At 46.8% G+C, this 11,648-nt stretch overlaps 1 protein-coding gene across 1 annotated transcript in view; it reads left to right on the top strand.

Moving 5' to 3' along the window:
* Positions 1-7,896: 7,896 nt before the first annotated feature.
* The window catches only part of LOC124243009 (uncharacterized), a 152,722-nt gene continuing 148,970 nt past the window's right edge, over positions 7,897-11,648 (top strand). Inside the window, exon 1 of the mRNA XM_046668547.1 lies at positions 7,897-7,963. Within this exon, the coding sequence (XP_046524503.1) occupies positions 7,897-7,963 (67 nt within the window). The remainder of the gene's footprint in view (positions 7,964-11,648) is intronic.

Here is an 11,648-nt window from a genome sequence, read left to right as displayed (position 1 = left end):
GAGTAAATCTGTGGTTTCAAGTCACTAAGTTTGCGGTAATTTATTATGGCAGCTATAGGAAAATGATACTGCCAATCTGTCACTCGAGCCGTTAAAAGCAGAGAATTTTCTCGGGCTGGAGGCAGAGAGATGAGACAGAAGGAAATGCTTGAAGCATCAGAGGGGCCACGAGGAGAACCTGAGAAGGAGTGTTGGCCTCTAGGAGCAAAACCAGGCTCCCAGCTGGAAACGGGGACCTCAGTCCTACAGTCACGAGGAACCGAGTTCAGCCAACAACCTGAGTGAGCTTGGGAGCAGATGCATCCCCAGCACCTCTGGAAAGGGATGCGGCCCTTGGTGGGTCACATAAACGACATGCATATCCACACGGTGGAGTAGTACGCAGCTGTAGAAAACAAGTCAGACCTGTGATAGATAATTAAATGAAGAAAGCAGGATGCTGAGTGTTGTGTGTTTTATACCACCATTGTGTGTGAAAAAGACAGACAGAAGAGAGAAAAGACATGTATTTGCTGGTTAATGTGTAGAACTCTCTGGAAAGATCTTCCAGGAAGGAGCGGCAGCTTGATCTCAGCCTGAGAGGCTCTGAGCAGAGGACTCAGCTGGGCCATGTTGGACCTGGGCTTCTCACCTGCAGACTTTGAGATCATAAATGGGTCTGGTTTTAAGCCACTCAGTTTGTGCTAATGTGTCATGATGGCGATAGAAAACTAATATAGGCGAATTCCTAAAAATGATAACTCTTCTAGAAGTGGGTCCGGAGTAAGTGCATGTTAAAGTTTAGCAGCTGCTAAATTTCCCGCTCAAAGCTTGTGCCCATTTCTGTCCCTCTGTGGTGTATGGAATGGTTGTTCCCCACGGTGTGGCCGGAAGACCATTTGTCACGATGTTTTTATCTTTGTCAATGCAGTAGAAGAACAGGATATCACATGGCCAGTTTAAAAAAAAAACATATGCAACAGTTTTATTAAGATATCATTGACCTTCGGTGAACCACATCTATTTAAAGAAGCCAGTGTGATGCATTTTGACGCATGTTTATATCTGTGAAACCATCGCCACAGTCAAGATAGGGAACACACTTATTACCCACAAAAGTTTCCTCGCTCCCCTTTGTAGTGTGAATTCTCCGTTCCATACCTCCCCAGGCAACCGCTGATCTGCTTTTCAGAATTTGCAGTTTCTAGAATTCTATATAAATGGGGACGTCCAGGATGTACTCTTTCTCCCCCCCCCCCGCCCCACTTACTCCTTTTGGAATAATTATTTTGAGGTTCCTCCATGTCGTTGTGTGTCCTACTAGCTTGTTTCTCTTTCTTGCTGAGTAGTATTCCACTGTGTGGACGTGTCACAGTGTATCTTTCACCTGTTGATGGACGTTTGGGTTGTTTCCAGTTTTGAGCTTTACGAACAAAGCTGCTGTGCATGTTTGTGTCCAAGTCTTTGTTTGGACATTGTTTTCTTTGGGGTAAGTGTCTCAGAGTGGAGTGGCTGGGTCGTATGGCAGGTGCATGTGACTTTTGAAGAAACACACTTGGTATCTCCATTTTGTGTTTCTTTTATGTCTGAGGCTGAGCCTATTTGAGTTTGATGAAAATCTACTATGTGTCTTTTTCTGTGCAAGGTGCTCATATACTTTCTTCACTTATTGAATAATCTGTCTTTCTCTCCAACCATATGTGATGCTATTTTTATCATGTGATAACCCGCGTGTGTACGTGCTTCCTTTCTGGCCCTTTTGTTCTCCACTTGAACACAATATGGAACCTGAAGACATTTGACCAGTAATTTCCAACGTCTTCATTTTGCCAATGAAGTAATGAGTCCAGAGAAGTCAAGTGACTTTCTGTAAGATCACACAACTAATTGAATGAATAAGTAAAGAGAGGAGCTACCACTCCCTGCTCTCACTCTGGCTTTTCCAACATCACTAATAATCACCAGGGCAGATTTATTTCAAAAGATAAAAGATAGGGCAAAAAAATAGAAATATACAATGTCTGCTCTCAGAACACAATGGAATTAAACTGAAAACCAATGATAGAAGACAGCAGGAAAATCCCAAAATACTTGGAGATTAAACAACACACTTCTAAATAACACATTGATAAAAGAAAAAAATCTCAAGAGAAGTTTTAAAATATTTTGAACTAAATGAGAATGAAAACACAACTTATCAAAATTTGTGAGATTCAGTGAAAGCAGTGGTTAGAGGGAAATTTTTAGCATTGAATGAATATATTAGAAAAGAAGAAAGATCTAAAGTCACCCATCCAAGTGTCCACCTTAGGAAACTAGAAAAAGAAGAACAAATGAAATCCAAAGAAAGTGGAAGAAGAGAAATAACAAAAATTAGAGCAGAAACCAATGAAACTGAAAACAGGAAATCAGAGAATGAAAGAAACCAAAAACTGGCTTTTTGAAAAGATGAAATTGACAAGCCTCTAGCCAGGCTAAGAAAAAAAGAGAAAGGACACAAATTACTAGTATTAGAAACAAAGGAGAAGACATCACTACGGATCCCATGGACATTAAAAGGGTAATAAAAGAACAGGAACAACTCGATGCCCACAAATCTGAAAATCTCGATGAAATGGACCCATTCTTTAAAAGACAAATTCTGCCAAAACTCACACAAGAAGAAATACACATCTGAATAGGCCTATATCTATTAAAGAATTGAACTGGTAATTAATAACCTCCTAAAACAGAAAATACCATGCCCGGATGGGTTTACTGGTGAATTCTACCAAGCATTTAAGGAAGAAATTATACCAATTCTCTACAGTCTCTTTCAGAAGAGAGAAGTAGGGGGAATACTTCCCAGCTCATTCTGTGAGGCCGGCATCACCCTAATACCAAAATCAAAGATATTATGAGAAAAGAAAACTACAGACCAATATCTTTCATGAACATAGATGCAAAAATCCTCAACAAAATATTAGCAAATTGAATCCGACAATGTCTAGAAAGAATTATACACTGTGAGTAAGTGGGATTTATCCCAGATAAGGAAGCCTGATTTGACGTTTGAAAAAAAATTAATGTAATGCATCACATCAACAGGCTAAAGAAGGAAAATCACGTGATCATATCAATACATGCAGGAAAAAAGCACTAGACAAACTCTGACACCCATTTATGACAAAAGCTCTGAGTAAACTAAGTATAAAGGGGGAACTTGCTCAACATGATAAAGAATATCTACAAAAAACCCACAGGCAGCATCATACTTAGTGATGAGAACCTAGAAGCTTTCCCACTAAAGATCAGGAACAAGGCAAACACATCCCCTCTCACTGGTCCATCTCAGCATTGTCCTGGGAGTCCAAGCCAATGTAATGGGACAAGAAGGGGAAATATAAGGTCTACTCATTGGGGAGGAAGAAATAAAACTGTCTTTGTTTGTAGAAGACAGGCTAGTCTACGAGGAAATCCCAAAGAATTGACAAGAAAACCCCTTGGAAGTGATTAAGCGATTACAGCGAGGTTGCAGGATACAAGGTTAATATACAACAGTCAATCACGTTCCTACATACCAGCAATGAACAAGCGAATTCGAAATTAAAAATATAACACCATTTACATTAACACGCCCCAAAATGAAATACTTAGGTATAGATCTAACAAAATACGTACCAGATCTATATGAGGGAAACTGTCAAACTCTGATGAAAGAAATCAAAGAACTAAATAAATGGAGCTAGTTTCCACGTTCATGGCTAGGAACACTCAAGGTTATCAAGATGTCTCTTCTTGCCAACTTGATCTATAGATTCAATGCCATGCCAATCAAAATCCCAGGAAGTTATTTTGTGGATGTCAACAAACTGATTCTAAAGTTTATATGGAGAGGCGAAAGACCCAGAATAGCCAATCCACTATTGGAGGAGAAAAACCAAATTAGGACTGACGCTATCTGATTTCAAGACTTTCTATAAAGCGACAGTAATCAAGACAGTGTGGTATTGGTGAGAGAACAAATAGATCAATGGAAAGAACAGAGAGCCCAGACATAGACCCACATAAATATAGTCAACTGACCTTTGACAAAGGAGCAAGGCGATATGATGGAGCGAAGATTATCTTTCCAACAAATGGTGCTGGAACAGCTGGACGTCCACATGTAAAAACATAAATCGAGACACAGACCTTATACCTTTCACAAAAATTAACTCAAAATGGATCATCGACTTAAACGTAAAATACAACTATACAATTCCTCGAAGATGACATAGGACGAAGTCTGGAGACCTTGGGGATGGTGATGATGTTTTAGGTATGACGCCAACGGCATAATCCACGAAAGAAAGAACTGATAAGCTGGGCTTCATTCAAATGAAAAATGTCTGCTCTGCAAAAGACACCACCAAGAGAATGAAAAGATAAGCCACAGACTGGGACAAAATATTTGCAAAAGACATATTTGATAAAGAACTGTTATCCAAAACGTACCAAGAACTCTTAAAGCTCGACATGTAAGAAAACAAACCTGATGAAAAAATGGGCCAAAGAATTTAATAGACACCCCACCAGAGAAGAGATACAGATGGCAAATAAGCGTATGAAAAGACGTTCCGTATAATATGTCATCAGGGAAAAGCAAATGGAAACGAGATGCCACTACACACCTATTAGAGTGGCCAAAATCTGGAACACTGACAACACCAGGTGCTGGTGAGGCTGTGCAGCTAGAGGCACTCTGATTCACTGATGCTGGGAACGCAAAATGGTACAGCTACTTTGCCAGACAGTTTGGTGGTTTCTTACAAAACGAAACACACTCCCACCGTACGATCCGGCGATCACGCTCCTTGGTATTTACCCACAGGAGTCGAAAACTTATGTCCCCGCAAAAACCTACACACGGATGCAGCAGATTTATTCACCAGTGCCAAAATTTGGAAGCGACCAAGATGTCCTTCGGCAGGTGAACGGGTCAATAAACTGGATGTGGTCTATCCAGACGATGGAATATTATTTAGCCCTGTGGAGAAATGTGCTATCCGGCCACGAAAAGACATAGAGGAAACTGAAATGCATATTAGGAAGTGAAAGAAGCCAGTCTGAGACAGCTGCCTGCTGTGTGATTTCAAATACGACATTCTGGAAAAGGCAAAACTAAGGAGACGATAAAAAGATGGGTGGTCGCCAGGCACTGGGGGGAGGGGGGTGAGTTGATGGATGAAACTACTCTGTGGATACATGTGATAAATTTGTCCAAACCCCTAGAAGGCAGAACTCCAAGAGTGCCCTGCAGTGCGAACCGTGGGCTCTGGCTGATGCATCAACGTAGGTTCATCAATGGTAGCAAATGTACCACTGTGGCGGGGATGCTGATGACGGGAGAGGCTGTGCATGAGCGGGCAGGGGGTGTACGGGAAATCTCTGTGCCTTCCTTTCAATTTTGCTGTGAACCAAAAAATGCTCTAAAAAAACACAAAGTCTTGAGAAAAAAATATATGACAGCAGCGGTTCCCAAAGGCCGAGATCTTCCACCCCGGCAAGAAGAGCTCACCACGCCCCCTACCGGTCAGTTCTTCTCTACCGTCTCTCGCTGCAGAAGCACACCGTCTTTTGACGGTTTGCAAAGAAGCCTCCTCCACCACTTAGCAAGGCTGCTAGAGTTAAAAGAAAGGAGACTCTGGAGCCACACCGGGTTAAACTCATGAGCTGTGTGACCTTTAACAAGTGACTTAACCTCTCTGTGTCTCTGCTTCCTCATCTGTACAGTGGGTTGATGCTAGTTCCACCTTGCAGGCTGTTGTTGGTGGGGGGAGATTTGATTGAATGAATTAATATTCAATGAGTGTTTTGCCCAGCGCCTCGTACACTTTTCTTTTTTTTTGTATTGAGATGTATTTGACATAAAACCTTGTCTAAGATGAGGCTGTACAACCTGCCGATTTGATACGTTTATAGTGCAATATGGTTGCCATTGTAGCGTCACATTGTTATTTCTACATCGTTAGTGACAGCCAGTCCCTCAGTCCCGTCGCATAATGATCGTTTCTTTTAGTGTTGGGAACAATTAAGATCGAGTCTCTCAGCGCCTTTAAAGCTTATGATAGTTTTGTTGTCTGTAATCGCTGTACTGTGTCTTAGGTCCCCAGGACTTGCCTCCTGCTCGCAAGTACACAGTTTTCTCATAACATTATTATTATCTAGTTTTTGAGGTCCCGAGGAAATCTCTGCTTCATGAACTGCTCCGCCCACCGCCTGGCGCAGCAGCCCTTCCCTTCTGGGAACCGGAGCTCTCGTCGGTGCGTTTCACATCTTCTCAACGAGCATCTCCGTCCCCTACTGGGCTTCGAGGCCGACGCTGTCACCTGTCGTTTTCTTCTCGTCCTCACAGCATCCGGCACCACCCCAGAACGCATCGTGGGTCCCAGGCAGCTGTAAGCTGAGGGACCTTTGAAATCGTCAGCCCTGTGGGCTGGGGGCTTCTGAGCTCGGCCCGTGAGAATGTTCGAGCCGGAGGTGGGGAGGGCAGAGCGATTGGCTTCCAAACATGTGAAGACAGCAGCCCAGGTCTAAACGCGTAATTGATTGTCTCCATAAAGCATGGTGTGTCGAGCATCAGCTGTGTCTTAATTTAACTCTAAGAAGGTTCTGTTTAAAGCACAATCACCTGCCCGTCAGGGGATGAATGATTAAGCAAACTGTGGTTTACCCACTGAGCAGAATAGGATTCAGCCACAAAAAGGAACCACGTACTGACGCAGGATGAACCTTGAAAAATGATGCTTGGGCAAAGAATCCGGTCCCTCGAGGCCACATATTGAATGATTCCATTTATATGAAATGTCCAAAACAGGCAAGTCCGTTGAGACAGAGGGCAGATCAGTGGTGAGCGGGGACCGGAGCCACAGGAATGACGAGCTCCTGCTGAGGGGGGACGAAAATGTTCTAAAATTGGTGGCGGTGTTGGCTGCACAACTCTGTGAAGATACTAGAAGCCATTGATTGGGCACTTTAAACGGGAGAATTGTATGATACGTATTAGATCTCAATAAAGTCGTTCATTAAAAGTACATTCATCGTGGGAGTAGGTCATATGAGGAGGGGCTGTCCCTGAGGCCAGCAGAGGGCTGGAAGAGGGGGTGGCCCAGGAAGTTGGCTGCCCACAGCCTAAAAACCGAAGGTGCAGGGGGAGGTGGGGGCCTGGGAGAGATGCTGAGCACCTGTGAGCAGACCCCCCACCGCCTCCACCTCCCAAAGGATTTCGCCTGTCTTCACAGCTGGGGGTCCTAACGCGTCAAGGAGGGTGGCCTGGGGCCTGAGCATTGAAAACCCCTGCAGCTGTCCCCCTTTCGACAACAGCCGGCTCCCAGGCCTGGTTGAGCCAGCCTTCCCATTGGCGCGGCCCACCTGGAGCTGCGGGAAAAGCCAAGCGAGCATCAGCCCTCAGCACCAGAGGCGGTGGTGGCTGGCCCTGTTGCGGGTGTAATCAGTGCCACTGATGGAAGGGTACCCTTTAAGATGGTCAAAGTGGTAAATTTTGTGTTACATAGATTAGACTGCAGTTTACAAAAGCATCAGCCCGTGGCTATTTGCCTTCTGCCCTGAGAGCTCCATTGACAAGGCTGAAAGAGGCCAACCCTTTTTTTCCCCTAGACTGAAAAGGGATTTTCCCCCTCATTGGTCCGAAGCCCCCTCCCTTCCTCCTGGGGGTGGGGGTGGGGGTGGGGGTGGGGGGGGTGGGGTGGGGGCTAAGAACTTTATTGGAGTTTCTGATTGGCTGGGGCTTTGCCCTGGAAGCCCCCTCCCACCCCGTCCAGCGCTGGCCGAGTGGACCGAGGCTGAGCTGGCCCCTTGGGGAAAGAAGGTTCTGCGGGGCGCTCGGAGCCTCCCTGGAGAGCGGCTGGAGGTGCGGGGCTCCCTGGGGCTGCGGTGATGCTGGCGCCCGGGGGGCTCCTGGGTCTGGTCCTGCTCTGGGCACTGGCGGCAGCGGCTTCAGGGAGTAAGTGACGCGCTCGCCGTCCTGTCCGGGCTTCTGGCTCTGCGTCCGCTTCTGTCTGGGGTGAAGGGGCGCAGCCCGGGTCCACCTGGGGTGGCGTTTTTTGCACCCTGTTTCCACGTCCCTTCGCTGCCTCCCTTGGTTTTGCTTTTCCTGGAAAAAAGGAGGGAGAGAATACAGGTGGGTCCCTCATCTCTCCCTCCCGTCTCCCAACTTCTGGAAACTGGGACCAGATGTGGAATCCTGAGCGGTGGAACGCGGAATTGGGGGCTGGCGGAGCCCGTGCGCGGGGCGCTCAGCGCGTCTGAAGGGGTCGAGGCGCTGAGCAGCCCCCCATGCAGGGTCCCGCGGGAAACGGTCTTTTATAAATTTTCTTGTTTATTTACAGTGGGAGGGCCCGGGAGGAGCTATCCGATAGAAGTACGATGCAAGCCAATATGTAATTTTAAATTTTCTAGTGGTCACATTTTAAAAATGCAAAAAAAAAAAAAGCAGGTGAAATTGATTTTAATAACATTGTACTTAATCCAGTATATCTAAAGTATCCTTAGAAAATGTAATCAATATAAAAAGGTATAATGAAATATATTTTCTGTTCTTTGAAATCCAGTGTAATAATTAGAGTGAGGGTATAGTTCAATTTGGATGTTAAATTTTCACTGCGAATACTTGCTCTGTATTTAGACTTCCTAAAATTTAGGGTGGAGAAAGGAGTTTCATTTCCTAAGTCGTTTCAAGCGTACTTAAAAGTTTTGCAGGGGCCGGCCCAGGGTGTAGTGGTTAAGTTTGCATGTTCCGCTTCAGCGGCCTCGGGTTTGTGGGTTTGGATCTTGGGTGTGGACCTACACACTGCTCATCAAGCCGTGCTGTGGCAGCGTCCCATATACAAAAAATGGAGGAGGATTGGCACAGGTGTTAGCTCAGGTAAAAAGAGGAAAATTGGCAACAGATATTAGCTCAGGGCCAATCTTCCTCACCAAAAAAAAAAAAAAAAAAACTGACTTGAATATCAGTTTTTAATTTAAATTTAAATTAATTAAAATGACATAAAATGACAAATTTCTCCATAACACCAGCCACATTTCAGATGCTCAATAGCCACATGTGGCTGGTGGCTATTGTACTGGACGGTGCAGGTCAGACCAGAGCTGTTTCATTCCATGTATATTCAGCATCTATTTGCCTGGCAGACAGTAGGTACTCGTTAAATCTGCGTTGGCTGGACGGGGATCAGAACTGACATCTGAGACACCTGAAATCAGACTCGGGCTGTAGAAATATCACTTTCAGTCCATTTCAGCTCCCTCTGTAGAAATGGGTCGGATCTGGCGAAAAGATTTATTACCTCCCAACGCTCAATGTTTTCACCTTCTTGGTGGCTCTATTTAGTAGGATCCTTGAATGGTCTCTGTTTTTCTGAAAACGTTTAAAAAAATTCAGACGAGTTTTTTTTTTAAGTGCTTGAGAAATGGACAGGAAACAGACGTGGTTCCAGCAGGATGCTCTCAGATCACCGCCTGCTTCTGGGAGCTCGTGGCGGCCGGGGTCCTGCAGCCTCCCCTGCTCAGGGGCACAGCTGGCGGCAAAGCGAACAGGCAGAATGCCGGCTCTGCGCACAGCTGGGAGTTTAATGATGATGCGTAAACATGTTTAATGGGGTGCCTAGAGTCCAGGTTGTCAAAGAATTGAAGGAAAATTGGAAGGGAAATCGATTGGGTTAAATGTCTTTGAAATGTGGTTTTATCCAGGGATATTCGACTTCAATGCAAAGAGCATTTTGTCAGACGAGCCAAAATATTCAGGGGAAAACTCTGCCAAATGTCCTTCCGTGTCCTGTTGTTTCGAAAGGTCGAAACAAAATGGTGTCAAACGCACTTTCCTCCCCATTTAGGGGGAGGGTTTTGTTTTTCGAGGGGTTCACAGGCTGGCGTGTGGAATGAGTACGGTTGAGGCACGGTGGCTTGGAGGGTGGAAATGGTGTTAGTGAAAAGCCATCCTACGAAGTGGCTGTAGTTAGGCACGTGGGCGAGGCCGTCCCGGGAGGGCACGGATGGTGCCCAGGAACGGTCCAGGCCAGTGGCTGAAGGAGGACAAGGAGGGTGGATGGTAGGGGGACATGGGAGTCCTCGGGTTGGGATGGATGCAGGGGTGCTGGCCCTTCCCAGGGAGGAGGGTGGGGACCCCCTCGGAGTGTCCTCAGTGGCCGGGGCTGAGGGCTGAGGAGATTCTAGCCCATTCTGTTCGTACCCTGGTTGTCCTCAGCAGCTGAGACATGAGGGGTGAGGCAATGAGGGGTCCTGAGACCCCCCCCCCCCACCAGGAGCAGCGCTAGATACTACTACGTACGGCTGTGGCCTCTTGTCTTGCCTCTGTTGGTTCATCCATCCATTCGTTCACTGATTGACTCATCACTCACGTATTCATTGATGATAATACAGTGGGTAAGGCTGTGGACCCTGGAGCCAGGGTCCTAGGTTCAAACCCTGGCTTCACCACTAACTAGCTGTGTGCCCTTGGGCAAGTCACTTAAGGTCTCTGAGCCTCAGTGTCTTTATCTGTAAGATGAGAGTAATAATAGCACTCATGTCAGGGGATTGTCAGGAGATTGAAGGACCTGAATATATAAATTGCTTGGAACGGCGCATGACGTGGAGTAAGTGCTGTATGAGTGTTGGTTGTGTTCATTCATTCATTCATTCATTCATTCATTCATTTCAGTCTCTACTGGGACCAGGTCCTTTTCCGGGAGCTGGGGGATACAACGTTAAAGGAGAAAAACAAAATAACCAACTCATAAACATTTTAAGAGTGTTGAAGAGAACAAGGTGCTCAGATAGAGGCTGACAGGCAGGGCACCCGCTCTGGACCGGGCCGTCAGGGGGGCCCTGGGGAGAGGCCTTTGTGCTGAGACCTGAAGGAGCCTGGGATGTGGAGAGCAGGAGCAAGAGCGTTCAGACGGGGGGGAATAGCAGGTGCAAAGGCCTTGAGCTGGAGAAGGACCCCGTGGCTGGAGGGCGCGAGTGGGTGAGATGTGGCGAAAGGGGCGGCAGAGGCCGGCGCTCACGGTAAGGATTTTGTTACAAGCACACGTGGTGGGGGGGCTTAGGGGCTGCTAAGCGGGGAGCGGTGGGATGGGATTTAGGTTTTTCAAAGATGACTCTAGCTGTGGAGGAGGAATTGTGGACACAGGGGGAATAGTTAGGCTACTGCAGACGTCTAAGCAAGAGAAGGGGTGGCTTTGCCTAGAGTGATGGCTGTGGAGATGGAGAGAGAGAGGGAGGGAGGGAGGGAGGGGAGGAGGGATGCATGGAGGGAGGGAGGGAGGGAGGAATGGTTGGAGGGAGGGAGGCAGGCAGGGAGAGAGACGTGCATCTGTTGATGGAATTGGCAGAACTTGCTGACGTATTGGACTTGGGGGTGATGACGAGGGAAAAGCGTGGAAGCACGAATGGCTCCCAGGTCACCGGCTTGAGCAATTGGGGCGGGGTATGGTGGTGCCAGTACCCAAGATGCGGAAGAGCAGGTGGGGTGAAGGGTGGGGAGGTCACTTCCGGCCCCGTGAGAGAGAGGAGAGTGGGCCTTATCCCTTCTTGTCCCCTTGGCCCCCTAGACCCTTAAATGTCTTCTTCATGAGCAGGTCCGTGGCCCGTGGGGTGGGGCTGTCCCACGTCCCCTTCTGGCCCTGCCT

The sequence above is a fragment of the Equus quagga genome, chromosome 7 (genome assembly GCF_021613505.1).
Source record: "Equus quagga isolate Etosha38 chromosome 7, UCLA_HA_Equagga_1.0, whole genome shotgun sequence".
NCBI lineage: Eukaryota > Metazoa > Chordata > Mammalia > Perissodactyla > Equidae > Equus > Equus quagga.
This window is presented reverse-complemented; position numbering and strand designations above follow the sequence as displayed.